A 20425-nucleotide genomic window follows, 5' to 3' on the forward strand; every position below is an offset into this window, starting at 1 on the left:
AACTGTTATAAATCTGGAAGGTCCCTCTTCCTACTTCAGTTACACTCTAAGAACAAGAGTCCATTATTTTCTCGGGAAAATTATCCACACTGTATGAACTCAATTGAGCATGTAAAGTCTCGGATCACTCTAGCTGCGCGAAATTTCAATTTGTTTGTGCTTTTGTTTTTCAGTTTTGGTTGATTCAGTTCAAGTTAGGGTGCATGAGGTGGAGATCTCCCTGAATGGCGGTGTAGGATTTGATCGGTTGGCTCACTGGTATGGTTTTCAGCTAAATTCCGATGGAAATTGTCAGAACTCTGTGATTTTTGTTTTTGTTTTTGAGTTTTTGCTCTGTTTGGTTGCTGGGAAAATCCAGGACGATGGAGGGAGAAAATTTGTGAAGTTGCGCATTATCTAGTTTTGTATTAGCGACGTAAAAAAGTTCAATGTAATTCCTAAAGATGATAATTGAGATAATGATTGTGAACTACTCATAGTAACAGTTCAATTCCCATTTTTGTACTGAAATTAGGGGGTGCAATCAAATTAGGATTTTGTAGGATTTTAATAGACTTTAAAATCTAGGTGTAGTCGATTAGAGCTTTAAAAGAGGATTTTAAAAGTTTTTGAAATCATGGTGTAGTCAAATTAGGATTTAAGAGGATTTTGAAGAATACATCCAAATCCAGGGTATTCGATTTAAGAGTTTAAAAATACATTCAAATCTAGGTATAGTGAGAATGTCAAAGATTTATTAAGATTTTAATGGCATAAGGGATTTTGGGGGATTTGAAGGTGGGTGGTATAAATACAAAGTGCCATCAAGAATCCAACCCTACCCCATGTGATTTCTTTTCACATTCATCACAGAAGTGGAACAGTTTTGTCTCTCATCTTCCTCTATCGCCACAAGGTATTGCAGTATCTTTATAAAACTACAAAACTATTTGGGTGTGGCGAAATAGAAAATTCATAATCTGTTATTCTTCTGTTGTATCTTTATGAATTACAAAACTTTTAATTTTTTTTTTTAAAGAAAGGCCTGAGAAAGTTGCAGGTATTATACATATCCTTCTGTACTCCACGGAATGCCTTTATACATTTGTTTTGCCATGCTTTATGGGTTTGTGTTACTCTGTCCTTTACATTTTTTTTTCCTTCCACTTGTTTCTTTGTAATTATATGTAGCAACGTAATTTTCATGGATTTAAAAGAACTTATAGAAATGAATAATTCAACATCTTTTAGGAAAAGTTGACAGAAAATGTATCTATGAATCTATGTTCTCTTTTATGTATGGAACATAGAGAAAACAGACCTTAGGAAACATTGCGCAACTGAGTCATGAGACTTGGAGTTTTTATTTGCAGCCAGTGTTGACATCCTTAAATGTCTTTTGAATTACCGATTTAAGATATGCAAGTTAGGAAGATCTTGGGTTCTGTTAGATAGTTCCTAAGAAGATTTACATGATCCTTGAAATGGACAACTGGTATTGTGAGGACAAGCTGATCGAATAGTATTGGAAGTATGAGGTATCTATGCCTTGTGCCCTTGCAGATTTGAGTGGTTTCTGAGGAGCTTTTACTTGGGTTCTTTTGATTTAGTTGTCTTGCTCTACTATTCTTCTTAAGTTGTGTGCATTGGGTTGAGTTTTATGCTTAATGTCATGTGTTTATTGGGTTTCCTAAATAGGTACTGAAGCTGCAAAAATGAAGATGCATGTGGGATGAGTTTATCCCATATATTTGTCATTTAGTTTGTTATGTTTTGATTGAACATGTGCATATCTCTTCATGTAGGAATTATTTGTACATTATATGCTGGTAGCGAGCAAATTATAATCTCGTAATGTTATGTGATAGATCATCCCACACGCATTGGGTAGTTTATATAATGTCTCAATCAAGCATGGAAGCGGAAGGTGGGGAAGAAATGGAAGTGGACGAAGTGGATGAAGAAATGGAAGTGGTGCAAATGGTGGAAGAACAAATTGAAGAAGAAGAAGAAATTGATGAAGAAGAAATTGAGGAAGAACTTTATGAAACCATTAAATATTTATTGATGGCAATTCAAGCTATAGTCCACGTGCTAAAAGAGTTTATAATTACATTTGGACAACCTATTGAACGTCCTTTAAATCGACGATCAATTACTATAGAAGGATACAATTATATACATATAGTATTGAAAGAGGACCACCCAGAGGATTTCCGGCAAAGGTATAGAATGTATCATGATGTGTTTGTGAAGTTATGCACTATTATTAGAGAAAAAACACTCTTACGAGATACAAAATTCATTTGCATAGAAGAAATGCTTGCAACATTTTTGCTTATTGTTGGACACAATAGTAGATATTGTCTACTACGTGATACGTTTGGGCGATCACATTGGACTGTCAGTATAAATTTTAACAAAGTTTTGAAGGCCTTGAACACAATAGCACAGGAGATGATGGCCAAACATGGATTAGCAGTGCCATCTAAAATAAGGGAAAGTACAAGATTTTACCCTTACTTGAAGGTATGTATAGTGTGTCGTTTTTTTATTTTTTATTTTGTATCATTCTAATTTATTCCAAATGATAAACTTAACACTATTTTAGGATTGTATTGGAGCTATTGATGGCACACATATCCCAGTATCAGTGTCCGGATGCGATGTAAGCAGTTATCGTAATCGTAAGGGTGTCATATCACAAAATGTATTAGCTGCTTGTAACTTTGATTTGGAATTCATGTGCATCCTTAGTGGGTGGGAAGGACCGGCTCATGATTCAAGAGTACTAAATGATGCTTTGAGAAGAAGGAATGGACTTAAAGTGCCACAAGGTATCAAATTATTATTTATCATTTTTATTATTATTTAATTTCTCATTAATCCATTGAGTTGCATACTAAAATATATATTATCACGTAAATTTTTTATAGTAGATTGTGGGTTTCCAAATAGACGTCAGTTCTTAGCTCCTTATCGAGGAATCCGATATCATCTCCAAGAGTATAGTGATTCAATCTTCGTCATGCTTCTTTAAGAAATGTCGTCGAGAGGATATTTGGTATTTTAAAATCACGATTCCTGATTTTAAGGATTACACCTCCATTTCCATATGTAACACAAGCGCAGGTAGTATTAGCTTGTGCAGCAGTGCACAATTTTCTTCGCAAGGAGTGTAGATCAGATGAGTTTCCTATTGAACTAGATGATGAATCTTCTTTGTCTCCACCATTGTCAGTTTCTGAAAGGGATCTTGACCAAGATTTTCAAACACAAGAACAACAACGGAATATTGCTAATGAATGGAGATATAATATAGCTTTGGACATGTGGAGAGATGCTCATAATGATAACAATATGAATGGAGGATAATGAGTCACAAATAATTCTAGTGTGGTAATGATGAATTTCTAATGATGTTCTTGTAATGTTAGGTTTTGTGGTTGCGTTTGAGAAAGCAAAAAAGAAAGAAGAAAATATTACTTGTAATGTTGAATTTCTAACTAATATAAGGTTTTGTGGTTGTGTTTGAAACTTTGAATTTGGAATTTCATCTTATTGCTTAGCTACTACGATTACATTATTATTTTATGTATTTGAGTTCATGATTGTGCTTGCTAACACTTCAAAATTATTGTTAATGGATCTCCTTTGATTCAAAAAGTTTATGTTTCTTGTGCATTATTTCATTTTATGTTATAAGATTCAACTAATAAATCCTAAGAAATCCACGAAAGAAATCCATACAAATCCATACAAATCCATACAAATCTATAATAGAAATCCATATAAATCTGTCGAAATCCATATAGAATTGAGAATCTTTTAAAATCATTTAAAATCTGTCACTTAAAAAAAGTCTATTAAAATCTTGTAAAATCTAAATTGACTACACACCCATAAATTAAATTTACTTGTTAATTTAGTTGAATTTACTTTGATGAGGGAATCTCAAGCTATCGGTGATGTATAATTGCTGAAATAAACAGTGACATTGCTGGTGATTTCTTTGTTTGCACTATCTCCGTCAGATCATCCGTCCGAGGAGTCTACGGATCAATCGTGGAGCAGCTGGAGCTTGAGGGGCAGCCGGAGCTTGAGGGGCAGCCGGAGCTTGAGGAGCAGCCGGAGCTTGAGGAGCAGCACCACGTTTCAACGTTTCTTCCAGATTCTGTATTATGGGCACTGCAAAACAAAGGCAGCAAAAATTCACATTATTGAGTATTTAACCACATGGTTCTCCCATTTACCACAATCCTTCTATCAATTTATAGTCATTATCTGAAATCAAATGGCACTAATCACTAATCAAATACAAATTAAGGGGTATTAAAAACAAAGGAAATAAATAGAGACGAAGAATTATAAATTAGCTTTCAGAATCAAAAAGGGCTGAGTAGTATCTAAAGGATAAATAACTTACTAATAAGAGCTCCTATTGGAATACCCATAACTTCATTAGGAAGCTGCAAAATATAGTCCGGAATGCTTGCACCCGCCAAAAATTGAGCGACCTCATTGCTAAAGTTGTTGCAATTGTGAGTAAGCATACGATAGGTTTCCCCGAGTATACCGGGGACTGATTCCCTGCAAATACATCTCAAACAGATCCTTGGGCACATGTGTGACACCCAAATCTACCACTTTTACTGGTGTCCCATATGGCGTTGAACCAGCAGGAGCATGTTTTATGCCTCCCCCAAAATAGTACTCATTACCATAAACCACCAATCCCGTGTGCCTGCAATTGAAAATTCACATGGAAGGTTTAATTACCTTTACACATGCCTTGCCAAGAAGAAAATACAAAATAACAATATTTCTTCATATCGAAGCTCTCATCGTATTCCAATGAACAAAAAACACTTACCATATGCCCTCGATGGCTTTCCCCAAGACAGCCATGGACAAAGGCCTAGCAAATCCTTGGCTCAGGTCATATACATTTAGAATAACCTTGTGACCCTCCTGCAACCAAATTAATACATCAATTCAAGAACTGCATTGCAAAGCAAGAAAAGAAGTCAACGCAATGATATGCCAAAATACAACAAATATAACAGTACACACCTCTGCCATCTCTGCGGTCCAATATCAAAATGCTCGGTAGACAAAAATGCGGGGTATTGAGCTAATGAAGATCGCGTATTCCAATCATACTGATAAAGATAACAACTAAAGAAACATCGTAAGGGCCAAAATTCAGGGACACTATGATTACCAGAATCGACATATAAATGCCCAAATTCTAAATTTTGCAAATTGCTAATACAAGTTAGAAAAATAGTACTTCTGGTTGCTCCTGTGCTTCAACCACCTTCACCAGAAAACTTAAAAATGCACAAAAATCACCAAATCGTATACGCAAAACAGTTTTAGTTGTTTAACATCATCAACATACTTCCTAATTGCAAAATAAAACCAGTAATTGGGAATCAATTACACTAATTGTCATACAAATCACTAAATCAATGAACAAAATCCTGAATTACCCGCCAAAAACACCTTTTAAATATTCAAATCTAGCAATTACATACAGCAATCTACCTTAAGCATTGGATCCCACAGATCAAACCAAAAACCCTAAAATTCCGCAAAAAATTTTAAAATTTAAAGTTTTACTTTTTCTACAAACACTCAACAAAATCGAAAAATTTATAAGGCGCATTACGTAAGGCAAATTCGATTAAACAACTGAAAGGCTGATGGATGAATATTAGGGTTTCAATTGTGGCTTTGTAACGAGAGAGAACGTACCTGAGCGCGAAGAAGCCACGAAGAGAAGTTCTCGCTTTTCTGCGATTTGCGTGAGCCGGTTCGGATCTGTCTGATAGCACCAAAGCTCAATAACCCTTTTCTCAACCTGCAAGTTATGGAAGAAGAGAGGGAAGGAGAGAGAGAGAGAGAGAGAGAGAGAGAGATCTTCCCACAATCCGGCCATTTCGTTACATATATGTTTCCGCTATCACCAATAACCAAACAACTTGATTAACTACTAATAAGTACTAATAAACTTCTAATTGCGATCAAGGTAATCACAGTCATAACACTATCGCGTTAAACACTTTCCCAACCAATTGGGACTGCAATTTGGATTCTGGTCACTTCTATGACCTTTTAGAACTTGCTAACCAGTTATGTTGGGACACGTGGATTGCTTTCAAAGCCCACGTGCTCTCTGGAAAATAAAATATTATTTTACTTTTCTTATTTTTGGCGCGACCTCCCGCTAAACTCTTCCCGCAGGCTTTTACTTGTATTAAAAGATGAATATAAATTATGTTTCTTGGTGGAGTTTTTCAATGCCTTCACAAATTGGTTTTTAACATTGGCATTGTTTATGACTACACATACATTATTAATTCTCATAACAGATTGAAATTGATTTTGGGGATGCAGGAAATCATATTTTCCAAAAGAGTGCTATAATTTTTCAATGTGTAATTAATGTATTAGTATTGGAGTTGCTCTATAAATAGAGCACTCCGTATGCTTTCAAGGTACACAGAGAAAATCATAGAGAAAAACATACATACTGAAAGAAAGAAAGATAAATAACATCTTCTATTCCTCCGTCTTTTATTTGTCATCCACTTAAGTTATAATTACGGTGTGGTACTTTACATCTGTCTCGTATCTATCACTAAAAAGGTTCTCTCTCTAATTTTTACATATTTATAACAAATTAGGTTTTTTTTTTTCTTTCTATTTTAGGAAATTTAATTTAGGTGATAATTTTATATATTTAGACACGAGTTGATGTTTTTTTTTTTTTTTTGGTTAACCATGGGTTGATGTTTTGAGTAAGGTTCTAAAAGACGTTAGGCATTAGTCGGACGACGGGTTGGGGTTTAACGCCTAGGCGGGTGTCTAGGCGAATTTAAGTAAATCTATTATATTTTGTTTAAATAAGTGTCTGGTTATACTTAAAATATATATATTTCATTATAAACTACAAAACATAATGACAGATATCTTATGAAGTATTGAAACATAATAAAAATATAGGACACACATATAATGTATGTTCATTTAAATACGCAACAAGTCTCTTACAATTTATTAAAAAAAATGCAAAATGAAAATTATCTATTTTCTGTCTAAGTAAGTCGCAACATAGGCGGGTGCCTAAGCGGGTTTGGACGGGCTAGACGGGTGCCTAGGTGATCTAAGCGGGCGCCTCAGCAGGTATAGACGTTCTTTTTTAATTTTCAAACGTTTAGGCATTAATTGAGACAGTAAACAATTGCCTAGTGCCTATGCAACGTTAGACGGAGATTTTTAAATAAGTGATTTTGAGATGAATTTTCAATTGGTATCAACAAAAACAATTTTTCTTTTGAAAAAAATTACATTCCAACGCCATTTCTTTTGCAAGCAAAAGGTTGCATCGAAAACTGAAAGAGCGGAATGGTGGTTTAAAGTCAGTACCATTTATTAAAATTTTCTTTATTTATTAAAAAATTATTGATTGATCAATCACAATATGTAAAATATTCTGTAAGCTTTAATAAATTACCCTTTTTTCTAGAATGAATTTTTTTTTCTCTTCACTGGGCTTCTACCATTTTTAGGTGAGATATTGTCATTTTCTTTGTTTATTTTATGGAAGTGACAATGGGGGAGAGAATATTTGAATAGGAACCTCTTGTGAGAGACGTTTTAACATATTCGGAACACAAATTGGAATATTATGTGTCACAATACACGTAGAAAGATGATATATTTTTTAGTGTTCTTTCATTGGTGTTGTGACGCGTGGTATACCGGCTTGTATTATGGATAGATAGAAAAATTTCTCACCAAATAAAAAAGATGATGCTCTCAACCAACTAAACTATAAGCTCATTATATTATCATTTTGGGTAAATGACAAAAAAACTACCTCAACTATTGGTGTCACGACATTATCATACATCATCTTTTAAAATTGACAATATCATACCTCATCTTTAGAATTTGGTCCAATGTTATACCTTTCGTTAGCTTGGCCGTGAATTTCTCAGTTAAATGTTGACGTGGCTTGATTTGAGACCCATTTTCTATTAAAAAATTAATAAAATATTAAAAAATAATAATTTACCTATAAAAAAAAAAAGCCCAATCTTCCCTAACCCCTCCCCTTTCCCCTTCCCCTCATCCTCCTGCCTCTTCTCCCCCATCTTCATCTTCTTCCCCCGACGCCCTACCTGCAACCTAGAAAAAAAAAGAAAAAAAAAAATCTCAGTTCGTCTTCCCTCCGCACCCACCCTCTTCCCTCCTCTACACACCCCACTCCTTAAATCCACACACCCATTCCCCCAATTTTCTTCGCGCCCAGGTTCTCCATTTGCGGGATCGGCTTGGTGAAAGGGGTTTCCCGATTCCAACTCACGAACCCGGCGATAGTGGCGTAGACATGATTTGGGTTTTTTTTTCTAGGTTGCAGGTAGTGTGTCACATCCCGGCCCGACCCCGCACCACATCTCAAGCTCAACTCTACCGTAGCACGATATTATTCGCTTTGGGCCCTTACCACAAGCTCACAGTTTTGTTTTTGGGAACTCACACGAGAATTTCCCAGTGGGTCACCCATCATGGGATTGCTCTCGCGCGTTACTCGCTTAACTTTGGAGTTCATATGGAACTCGAAGCCGGTGAGCTCCCAAAATGCCTCGTACTAGGTAGAGATGAGAGTATACATATAAGGCTTACATGATCCACTCCCTTGGGCGATGTGGGATGTTACAATCCACCCCCCTTAGGGGCCCCGACGTCCTCGTCGGCACACTTCCGGGTAGGGATTGACTTTAATACCAAATTGTCACATGTCGCCCCAGGCCCCCACCACATCCCGGGCTTAACTTCACCGTAGTACGATATTGTTCACTTTGGGCCCCTGCCACACCCTCACGGTTTTGTTTCTGGGAACTCACAAAAGAACTTCCTAGTGGGTCACCCATCATGTGATTGCTCTCGCGCGAACTCGCTTAATTTCAGAGTTCCTACGGAACCGAAAGTTAATGAGCTCCCAAAAGGCCTCGTGCTTGGTAGAGATGGGAATATACATATAAAGTTTACATGATCCACTTCCCTGGACGATGTGGGATGTTACATAGTGGGTGCGAGGGTGGGTGCGGAGGATTTAGGGAAGACGGGAGGGGGGGAAAAAAGGGTGGTTGCAGGGAAGGGGGTTAGGGAAGATGAAGATGGTTTTTTATTTATTTTTTATTTTTTTATTTTTATGGGTTGCATGTTGGGCTCAGGTGGGGGAGAAGAATGGGTGGGGAGGAGGGGGAAGACAAATTGAGGGTGGGTGCGGGGGGAAGACAAATTGGTTTTTTTTCTTTATTTTGTTTTTGTTTTTTTTTCTTTTTTCTAGGTTGCAGGTAGGGGGAAGAATATGAAGATGGGGGAGAAGAAAGAGAAGGGGGAAGGGACGAACTGAGGGTTTTGTTTTTTTTTTTTTTTTTTTTTAATTTAATTTAATTTTTCTTTATTATTTTAATATTTAAAAAATATTAAATGATTTTTTTTTAGTTTTTAATAATTTTTTCATAATTTTTTTAATAAAAAGTGGGCTCTGCCTCAAGCCACGTCAGCATTTAACAGAGGAATTAACAGACATTTGACGAAAGATATAACATTGGATCAAATTCTAAAAATGAGATATGACATTGTCAATTTTAAAAGATGATGTATGATAGTGTCATGAGACCAATAGTTGAGATAGTTTTGTGTAATTTACTCTATCATTTTTCTTTTGATTGGGTAAAACTTTAACCCATCAATTAATTTGTTTGAGTATTTAGCAATAAGCCTTCAATTTTAGCCCCAAAACTTATCTAAAAGTCCCATTTTGGGGTCTAAAATTTGTTTTTACAAATTTCACCTAATTCTTTTATTTGGAACTATGTCATGTTTTGTTGGTATGAATGCAATGCGCTTTGTTCATCAAATTATGTTGTTATAGAGCCTTGTTCATCAAATTGACATTCAAGTGTCACTAATCACATTGTTAATCAAATTAAAGTGAGCAAAACTCCAAACCTCATCCCACATACATTAAACTCCCTCAATTGTTAATACTCCGAGCCTAGCTTCGGCTCCGAACCTAAAAACCAGCCTATGTTATATCTTGGGTAAATTACATAATACCCCTTCAGGTTTGAGGTCAATTACAACCTCATACAACATCTTTAAAACATTTCACTTTCATACCTCACCTACTATTTTATTTCAATAAGTACCTCCGTTGCATTTTCCATTCATTGATCCGTTAAGAGCTGACGTAACTGCCATATTTGTACCACGTGGTTGGCACCTATGTGCCACTTGGCAATTTTTTTTTTTTAAAAAAAAACCTAAATCTTCTCAAAAAAAAAAAAAAAAAAAAAAAAAAAAAAAAAAAAAAACTGAAAAACACAAAACCCACCCCACCTTCCCCACAACCCCTCCCTACCCCTATTTTCCCTCCCAGAACCCATTCCCCCCCCCAACTCACATCCCTCTTCTGCACCCTACCCACCCTCCCTCCCTCCCCCTTCTCTCCACAACCAATGCCCAGAAGAATTCACACCCATAAAAATGGCGCATTCCTCCTCATATCCCACTCAGTCGCCGGCTGCCTCACCTCCATTGGCTCCCACCCCTTCCCCCACCTCCACCCCCTAACCCCCCACCCCACCCAAAACCCCAAAAAAGCCACCATAAACTTCTCCGATGCTGCCTCCCCATTTGTGTTCTCAAGCAAGTTTTTGCCGTTCATCCTCACCCTCCTTCCCTTTTTCGTCCGTCCCCCTCCTTTTACCACCAAAACCACAACTCACTCCCCCATCCCTAAAGGCAGAGTTGCAAACAACTAATAATATGGAATTTTTAGGAAAAAGAAACCCTAATTTCCACAATTAGGAGGCGGAACTTTGAGATCAGATGCCAGAATTTGCCGCATAGTACGTTGGAGGAGAGGTCCAGCACATCGAAGAAAAGGAAAGGAGTGGGCCTTTGACGGAGAGTGATGGGCAAGGGTTATGGCGGGCGGGTAACCATAGTTATTTACCCCATAACCGTTTATGTTCATACCCGCATAACTGTTTATCCATTGGGTAATTGCATAAACGGTTATGCCCATAACCATAACCGTTTATAAACGGTTATCCATACCTATAACCGTGTACGCATTTAACCATAACCATTTACCCATTTAACCATAACTATTTACCCGTTTACTCGTTTTTGAACCCGTTTATCCTTTTTTTTTATCCATTTACCCTTTTTTTTATCCGTCTACATTTTTTTTTTACAACTTGAAAACTACAAAAGAAAATTTTTCCAAAATTAAACACTTTCGAACACATTCAATGACAAATTATCATCGACTCGTTATAACCGCGGGTAATACCTATATAACCGTATAACCTAACAGTAAATGTTTTGATGTATTTAAAGCCATATAAAAAAGAAACTCACTGACTGAATTAAAAGCCCAACTAACAGTAAATATTTTTTTTCCAAATTTACCCCTGATAGAACCCAATCAAGCTCGTTCACTGTCTTTGCCTTTTTTTGTCGCATATGGGGCTTTTGGTGTTGCCTCATTTTTCACACTCACCATTGTCAGTTAGTTTTTTTTATTTTTTTATCTTTTTTAATTATTTTATTTTTGTTGTTTTGTGTATGTGTGTCTGTGTTTTCAAAGTCCTTGAGTAATTGTAGGTTCTGTCAGGGGTAAATTTGAAAAAAAAAACATTTACACTATCAAGTTCTTTTTTTTTTTTTTTTTTTTTTTTTTTTTTTTTTTTATAATTTCGAACGCTTGCGATAATTTTTTTTTAAATTTTTACATATATTAAGTTAAATGGGTAAATAAATACCCGTATAATCGTGGGTAATACCCATAATCGATGGATACCCGTTATAACCATGGATAATATCCATAACGGTCCATTTAAATTTCACGGATAAATGGTTATCCTCATAACCGTTTATTTGTCTAAACGGTTACTCATAACCGTACGTAACCGTGAACTTTAAATGGACGGGTAATCGCGGTTACCTAAACCGATAGGTATTTTGCCCATCCCTAGACGGAAGGGGCGCCAACCCAGTCGTAGTGCATGGTGGAAGGCCATCACGAGGGGAGAATTAAGGGTTTCTGAGGGCGGTTTTGAAGGAAATAAGAGCTTCTTGTTCTGGGTTTTAACGAGTAGAAAGAGGGGACTCATAAACAATGAAAATAACTATAAACAAAAGCATTTTCGACGTGGGGTGAAGATGAGAGATAGGGAGGAGGAAGCCATTGGAGAGGTGGAGGGAGAAGTGGGTGTGGGGTTGCAGAGAGATGAGGGGGAATGAAGGGATCTGGGTGTGGGTTTTTTATTTTTAATTTTTTTTAATAAATAATATAAATATTTTAATATTTTAAATGGGTGAAAAAAAATAATTTGCCTTGTGGTATAAATGTAGCAGTTACTTTAGCTCCTAACAGATTAATAGATGAAAAATGTAACAAATGTACTATATTGAAATAAAATAGTAAATAAGGTATGAAAGTGAAATGTTTTAAAATGAAATAAAATAATAGACCTTAAACGGTATTATGTAATTTACCCTTGTATCTTCGTTCGACGATTCCTTCTGCGCATCTCTTTTCACTGTTATAAATCTAGAAGGTCCCTATCCTTACTTCAGTTACACTCTAAGAACAAGAGTCCATTATTTTTCTCGGGAAAATTATCCACACTGTTTGAACTCGATTGAGCATGTAAGGTCTCGGATCACTCTAGCTGCGCGAAATTTCAATTTGTTTGGAGGATTTGAAATTTCAGTTTGTTTGTGTTTTTGTTTCTCACTTTTGGTTTATTCAGTTCGGGTTAGTATGCATGAGGTGGAGATCTCCCGGAATGGCGGTGTAGGACCTTGATCGGTTGGCTCACTGGTATGATTTTTCAGCTGAATTCCGATGGAAATTGTCAGAATTCTGTGATTTTTTTGTTTTTTGTTTTTGAGTTTTTGCTCTGTTTGGTTGCTCGGAAAATCCAGGACGATGGAGGGAGAAGATTTGTGAAGTTGTGCATTATCTAGTTTTGTTTTAGTGACTTAAAAAAGTTCAATGTAATTCCTAAAGATGATAATTGAGATAATGATTGTGAACTACTCATAGTAACGGTTGAATTCCTATTTTTTTTACTGAAATTAAATTAAATTTCGTTGTTAATTTAGTTGAATTTACTTTGATGAGGGAGTCTCAAGCTGTCGGTGATGTATAATTGCAGAGAAAAACAGTCACATTACTGGTGATTTCTTTGTTTGCACTTAATAAAGGTAAAACATGACTCAGAGTAATTGGGAAGCCGATAAAATGTAAGTTTTTGGTTTGATCATTTTTCCTTTCAGTCTGCATGTAATTTCTATATCGGTATTTTTGTTGTTGTTGCTTTGTTTTACTGCCGTGAATTGATCGTCGGATTGATATTTATTGTTCACCCTACTGTTGATTTTGCTGTCTGCTGCAGGCTTGATGTTTATATTCATGACTATTTGTTGAAAAGAAAATTGCTTGCTTCTGCAAATGCGTTTATGACGGAAGGGAAGGTTGCTACAGATCCAGTAGGTAATGTTACCAACTTTTAATTCATTCTCAACTCACTTACTGATCATGTTATTTAGAAAATTCTGCTTAGCATGCATTTGCACAGCAACATTTTGTAATTGTTGTGTATGCCCAGATTCGTTCACCGGGATGACATGTTTTGATAGTTTTTATTTTTATTATTTTTATTATTTTTTATTTTTTTAAGATTTTGTTGTGAATATTTTACAGTATATATTGAGTAATTCTCTGGAGAGTAAACCTGTTTTAGACTTGAATATGCAGCAATTGATGCACCAGGAGGATTCCTCTTTGAATGGTGGTCTGTCTTTTGGGACATATTCATTGCAAGGACAAATGAGAAGCATTCGGAGGCTGCTGCAGCTTACATTGAGGTTCCTTCATTTTGTTATATTTGGATTTTGTTATTTTAGAAATATGTTTTCAGGAAAAATGAAATTTGTTGTTTGGGAATTTTTATTTCCTTCTGAACACGTTTTCGTCATGTTTTCATGGTATGAAGGCACAGCAAATTAAGGCAAGGGAGCAACAGCAGATAGAAATGCAGCAGCTACAGCTATTGCAGCAGCACAGTGCTCAGTTACAGCGTAGGGATCCTAGTCATCCTGCTGTTGGTGGTGCTATAAATGCTATAAACTCTGAGGGTGGTATGGGGCAACCATCGGCCAGTGTGCTAGCCATGAAAATGTATGAAGATCGTATGAAACACCCTCACTTAATGGATTCAGAGGCATCCCCTTCACTTATTGATGCCAGTAGGATGGCCCTGCTCAAATCAGCTGCAAATCCACAAGGGTAACTTCTCCTTAGTTTTTGCATGTATTTGAGCTTTATTTTCATTCATTTCTTTCCTGGCCAGAATGGGTCGTTCATCTGTTTGGTTCTCGTTGATTCAGCCAGTTGGTACAAGGCAATTCTGGGAACATGCCTGCTGCCTTGCACCAAATCCAAGCACGAATTCCTTTAACCACTGTAACTACTCATTACCTTTACTATTCGTTCTTTTTTTGTTTTGTTCAAATGTATAACTCTTTGCCTCTTCTTTTCTAGCATACTGAGCAATTAGTATGTGGACTTGTGGAGATTGTAGGACATCAAAAGCGAAGTTAGCTTAGGTGCAACTCAGAAAAGTTTGCCTATGGATCCTTCATCAATTTATGGACAAGCAATTTTACAGTCAAAATCTGGACTAAGCAGTGCAGGTGACAACACTTGACCTTATCATTGTTAGATACGGCCCCACAGTTAAATATGATCATTATGCTCAGAGATTTCACATCTGAATGCTTTCTTTCTTCCTTCAGGATTGAATCAAGGTATTACAGGTCTTCCTTTGAAGGGTTGGCCTCTAACTGTAAGTTATATGTGGCTTTCTCTTCTTGGTTGTTTTTCCTTTCTAGTGTGGATTTAACTCTTTGTTGCAAAACTACTCCATAAACCATAATACAGGGAATCGACCAGTTACGACCAAATTTGGGTGTACAAATGCAGAAGCCAAATCTTCAGACCCAAAATCAGTTCCTTTTGGCACCTCAACAACAGCAAGTTTTGGGACAAGGTAATTCAACAAGTTATGGAGATATGGATCCTCGCAGATTTTCTGGACTGCCTAGGGGTAGCTTGAATGCAAAAGATGGTCAATCTACCAGAAATGATGGATCTATGTCCTCTCCAGTTTTATTGAGTTCACCAAAGGTAACCTTTCTGATGTATCTGTTAGGCACACACTTAGACAGAAAGAGTTAAAAATTTGTTATTACACTGTTGTGCATAAATATGATAAGTCTTTACCTTCCTAACTTTTGCATGTGGCGTTTTTTTTCAACAATGATTAAGAACTTAAGTATTCTAAATTTGGCATGCTATACCTGCTCAAGAATAATGAAACTTCCAGGACTTAAAGTAGGGCATACATGACCCCTTTGTGAATGTTGGGGTCCTATAGTTTAAGATGCTGTTAAATCTATTGTCGTAAATGCTTCTGCTCTATTTTCTGCAAATTTTGTCCTTTTGACTTTGAATGAGTTTCACTGGTTTGATCAATCATTATTTCATGTGATTTCTGACTTTGTCTGTTGACATTTATTGTTTCCAAAAAATTTGATCCTTTGAAAGGTGCAATTTTCTTTATTTGAGGCTTTTGTTGGTGTTCAACAGATAAAAATGGCTCAAATGCAGCACCCTTCCTCTCAACAACACGAACAATTACCACAACAGCAACTGCAACAGGTTGTGCATAGTTATGCAGACTTAAACTTTGTACTCTTTCTGTATGTCCTTGGTTAGGGATCCAAGTCTGGGCAAGGACAGCATTGTTATCTCTTATTTACTAGTGAGCTTGTTACGAATATTAGCTGTTTAAGAGAACCAAATTTTAGACAACGATGATATGATTTCTGCGACAATCTTATGCCTTATGAATTAGGGCCTGAAGAACTTAGTTTTGGATAAGCTGATAAACATCTATTGATGTTTTTTTTTTTCTGCAGAAAAACAGAAAAAGGAAACAACACTCTTCCTCTGGACCTGCCAACAGCACTGGCACAGGAAACACTGTTGGCCCTTCACCCAGTTCGCCAGCATCAACTCACACGCCTGGTGATGGAATTAACACAGCCAATAGTATGCAGCATGTCAACAGTATGCCAAAAAGCTTGATGACGTATGGTCCAGATGGAACAGGACTTCCGGCATCTTCCAATTTACTGGTATGCTGAGTTGCTGACATTAAATGTAGATGTGAAAAGTACTTGAGCTGCCAATTTAATTATAAGTTTTCTCAAGGTTTCCAAAAAAAATTATGCTGTCAGTAAACATTGCCAAAAGACTTGGTTCTATAGTTGAGGAATCACTATTATGATTGTGTTTTGAGTATCAAATTTCATTGATATTTTATGGGTGCTGAAACGGAGAAGGTAGAAAAGCCAGAGAGACTCTTCTTCTAATAGCGTCGGATTTTGTGCAGGATGACATTGGACGATTTGGAGATGTTGGTTCTTTAGAAGATAATGTGGAATCATTTTTGTCAAATGATGGGGGCGACGGGAGGGATCTGTATGGGACATTAAAGCAGAGTCCTAAACAGCACCAAAAAGATTCTTCTAAAGGTAACTTGAGGGTTACACATTGTATTCAGAGAGTTGCTCAAGTTTCTTCACTGTACCTAAGCTGTGGCTGCATTGTCCAATTCAGGTTTTACATTTGGTGAAGTTGGCTGCATACGCACCAGAACCAGTAAAGTTACTTGCTGTCACTTCTCTTCAGATGGGAAGTTGCTGGCTAGTGCTGGACATGACAAGAAGGTATGTACATGCTATAAGAAGACATTCAAATTATATGTACACACACACACACACACACACACACACGCATATCGTTCTCACGAAAAGTATTATCTACTGGATTTGACAGTTCTTATTAGTTTCGAGGTCAAGAAGTCTGTTCTACACAAGTGTGTTCGCTTGCACATGTTTAAAATTTTAATGAATGGAGAGGTCATGAGCTAAATAGATACTGCTGGTTCAGTTAATATAACGATTTAAATGCATGTAATGAAGATGCATAATTGAGATTGGAGGCTTGAAGGAATGAGAACAATTAACATTTGTCATATGCACCAGGTTGTCCTCTGGAACATGGATACTCTGCAGACAGAGAGTACTCCCGAAGAACATAAGTTAGTTATCACAGATGTTCGGTTTAGACCAAATTCATCTCAGCTGGCAACAGCTTCAGTTGACAAATCTATACGATTGTGGGATGCAGCCAATGTAATTGTCTTTACTCTCTTTTATGTATGGTCTGAGCTGACAACAAGGGTGTACCTCTAGATGTTAATAATTTAATATTTTTTCTTATTCTTTAGTAACTTAGTCATTAGAAACCTTATTTTACAGACTGCATAGTTTGTGTGTGCATTTTCATTGTACTAGCGTTGTTGACTTATTAATCTTATTGTGGCAGCCTAACTATTGTTTACATGCATATACGGGGCACAACTCACCTATCATGTCCCTTGACTTCCACCCTAAGAAGACTGATCTATTTTGTTTCTGTGATCATGACAATGAAATTCGGTACTGGAATATTAACCCATTCTCTTGTATTCGTAGTTCGAAGGTTTGTAATCTTCTGTTCTTTCCTTCCAAGTTAAGGGTTTTTTTATTTGTATGAAAGCTATAGTCACCCTAAAATTGTCTTTATCATTTGGGGCAGGGAGGTACTGCGCAAGTGAGGTTTCAGCCAAGAACTGGACAACTGCTGGCAGCAGCCTCAGATAAAATGGTTTCCATCTTTGATGTCGAAACTGACAGGCAAACGCACTCGTTCCAGGTACCATGTCTGTAAATATGGGATTGACTAACTGAGATCCTGATTAATATTAATCTGTAGCTTTGGGAACAAGTGATTAGGTATTAAGAGTTGTATAATTAAATCACCGTTCTCAATCTCAGGGGCACTCTGACATGGTAAACTACATTTGTTGGCATGCAAATGGAGAATATCTGGCATCTGTCAGTCAGAACTTGGTGAAGATTTGGTCAATATCTTCGGGAGAGTGTATTCAGGAGCTCGGCTCTAACGGCAACCGGTTTCATTCGTGTGTTTTTCACCCAAGTTATTCAACTCTCTTGGTCATTGGAGGAATCTCGGTAATTTCTTAACCTCTTCTAGCAGTAGCTTTATAATCAAATAAAGTATTCATAGTAACTGCATTGACCGTGGTAACCTATGATTAGTATGTTGTTACGTAAAAAGGTAACTAATGCTAATAGTCACTTTCATCCTTGTGAGCTAGTCTTTGGAGCTGTGGAACATGGCTGAGAACAAGAGCATGACAGTGGCGGCACACGAGAATATAATCTCGGCTCTGGCTCAGTCGCCTGACACTGGAATGGTTGCGTCGGCAAGTCATGACAGCTCTGTCAAGTTATGGAAGTGAATTCAAGCTTAAAATCCTCCGAGAGCGCTTTGGGGCGGAAATCTGGAGGGAGGACTGCCTGGCAGATCGAATGTGCAGTGTTTCCAAGTAACAATCTCATATGGTAATTAGATGATCCTAGTTAAACCCCTTGAGAAATAATGTAGAATAAGTTGTTTTTCTTATCTATGGGTTTAGCTCTTCTGTCTTAATATAATCTTTTAATTTTAGTTTATATATTATTAAACATTTTTTTTTGTATCTATTATTTAAGTTGGTTTGTGGTTGTGGTGCTTCTAAAAAAAGTAGCATATAAGAATTTGGAACACCAGATAAAAAATTGTTTTTTTTTTTTCAAAAAAATTTAAGAAATTGCTGTCAATTATAGTAGAAAAACATAGGAAAACATAAGCAGAGTTTATCATGTTTCTAAAATAAGTGTTTTTTTTGTTTTTTCAAAGCATAGTGAATGGTGCCCATTCAATAAAATTTTCCAATGATAAGTATAGGAATTATTGTTATAATTAAGCCGACGATTGTATGCGATCCAAACTTGCTATCTCTATGATTGATATTCCTGACACAAAGCATAAACATAAGATATAAAAACTATGGTTTGAATCAATGTCGTGTCATACATTGTTGTACCGTAAAAAGAACTTCAATGGTTGTACAACTCCTCTCCTACACATATGGTCAGTGTACAAGATTGGCTTTTTTTTTTTCTTTAAATGAAAATAGAAAGTATATAAAGCATCTGGTAATTCCGTTCAGTAGGTGGTTAATTAAGTTACCGCAAGAATGTGTATTCGATGTGACATCCAACAGCAAGCTCCCTCTCTCTCTCTCTCTCTCTCTCTATTATATACATTATGAATGCACTGCACAATTAGCGTCTACTCGTATCACCTAGCTTATTACCGTTTGAAACTTGAAATCTACTACAGAGAACAGTGCGCAAAATGTCAGTCAGAATCAACAATGATTGGTTTTAAGATATTGAGTTATGTCCTCCGTCATTAGTATCGTAACTTTGAGCATATGATCTCATGCATAAAAGAAACGTAACAGTACATAGATTAGGCACAAAAGAAGCTAACAATACATAGATTACATATTTGTCCAGCAATATATGTGAGTCACAACTCACGTAGAGAGAAACACAAAAGCAACCTGCACATGCATTTGGTGGTATTGCTTACTTCTTGAGAGGACGCACGACTCCAACTACCGGTGTCTGTTGTGAATGTTATGGTACGTTATACACTGAGAAACGAGAGAGAGAGAGAGAGAGAGAGAGAGAGAGAGAGAGAGAGAGAGAGAGATCAAAGAACAAGAGAGAGAAGGGAAATCTTTCTGTGTATTTTCATTAACCAACTCAATGTAACAGTACAACAATCTAACGCCGCTGTGAAATGTCCGGAGCCTTTGGGCGAGCTGTCTGCTGCTTTTATAAAATTAACTTTTTCCTTTCGTTTTTGGGCAGAGGTTAACGCAGAGCTAGTTACAGTCCGATAATTCTTTTGGAGGTTTTCAGGCAGTTACGATAAAACTGGAATTATTTCTGAACTTTGCATTTCTAGTTTCCTGTATACGCAGAGAAACAAAGCCGTGATTCTCAGCAGCAACGCCTGCTGATGTACATTATACGTTCTGTGGCTAACTATTCCCCCCGGAGTCGTCAACATTGTGATCAAATGGGTGTTAATGTGGATTAAGAAAATGGGAAGTGGGCACTGCTTTCTCCTTCTTCACTTGGTTTTATAAAGCGTTGTAGGGATGTTTATAAAGCATTACTTAGCTTTATTTTCAGTAGTAGCAGTCACTGACTAATCCCAAATGACATGGTTTTTACATTCTTCGAAAATGTTCTCTAAAAAGCGCGACTAGACTACACGGCCACTAATTCTACCTCAAGGCAATGCTAGCAA

General features: G+C 36.7%; 2 protein-coding genes and 1 pseudogene across 5 annotated transcripts; 2 read left to right on the top strand and 1 right to left on the bottom strand.

Annotated features, from left to right (window-relative positions):
- Positions 1–1003: 1003 nt before the first annotated feature.
- LOC137724782 (protein ALP1-like) lies at positions 1004–3354 on the top strand. Its single transcript, XM_068463479.1, has 3 exons — positions 1004–2508; positions 2591–2816; positions 3188–3354. The coding sequence occupies exons 1-3, from the start codon at positions 1834–1836 to the stop codon at positions 3352–3354; spliced, it is 1068 nt and encodes a 355-aa protein (XP_068319580.1). The 5' UTR covers positions 1004–1833.
- A 392-nt stretch (positions 3355–3746) lies between these two features.
- On the bottom strand, positions 3747–5887 carry LOC137726818 (uncharacterized; annotated as a pseudogene).
- A 6700-nt stretch (positions 5888–12587) lies between these two features.
- Positions 12588–18755, top strand: LOC137726016 (transcriptional corepressor LEUNIG_HOMOLOG-like). Of its 4 annotated transcripts, XM_068464869.1 has the most exons (18): positions 12588–12898; positions 13236–13323; positions 13476–13573; positions 13838–13947; positions 14076–14368; positions 14470–14545; positions 14664–14775; positions 14878–14927; positions 15023–15268; positions 15731–15802; positions 16063–16281; positions 16539–16680; positions 16766–16875; positions 17194–17343; positions 17537–17692; positions 17789–17905; positions 18028–18225; positions 18372–18755. In XM_068464869.1, the coding sequence occupies exons 2-18, from the start codon at positions 13292–13294 to the stop codon at positions 18513–18515; spliced, it is 2325 nt and encodes a 774-aa protein (XP_068320970.1). In that variant the 5' UTR covers positions 12588–12898; positions 13236–13291; the 3' UTR covers positions 18516–18755. The 4 variants fall into 4 exon arrangements, with proteins under 4 accessions (XP_068320970.1, XP_068320971.1, XP_068320972.1 ...); XM_068464870.1 differs by lacking the exon at positions 13236–13323 and having other exon boundaries at positions 12589–12898; XM_068464871.1 differs by lacking the exon at positions 12588–12898 and having other exon boundaries at positions 13285–13323; positions 13824–13947.
- The last annotated feature ends 1670 nt before the right edge of the window (positions 18756–20425 follow it).

This window comes from Pyrus communis, chromosome 2, assembly GCF_963583255.1.
Source record: "Pyrus communis chromosome 2, drPyrComm1.1, whole genome shotgun sequence".
In the NCBI taxonomy this organism is placed as follows: domain Eukaryota; kingdom Viridiplantae; phylum Streptophyta; class Magnoliopsida; order Rosales; family Rosaceae; genus Pyrus; species Pyrus communis.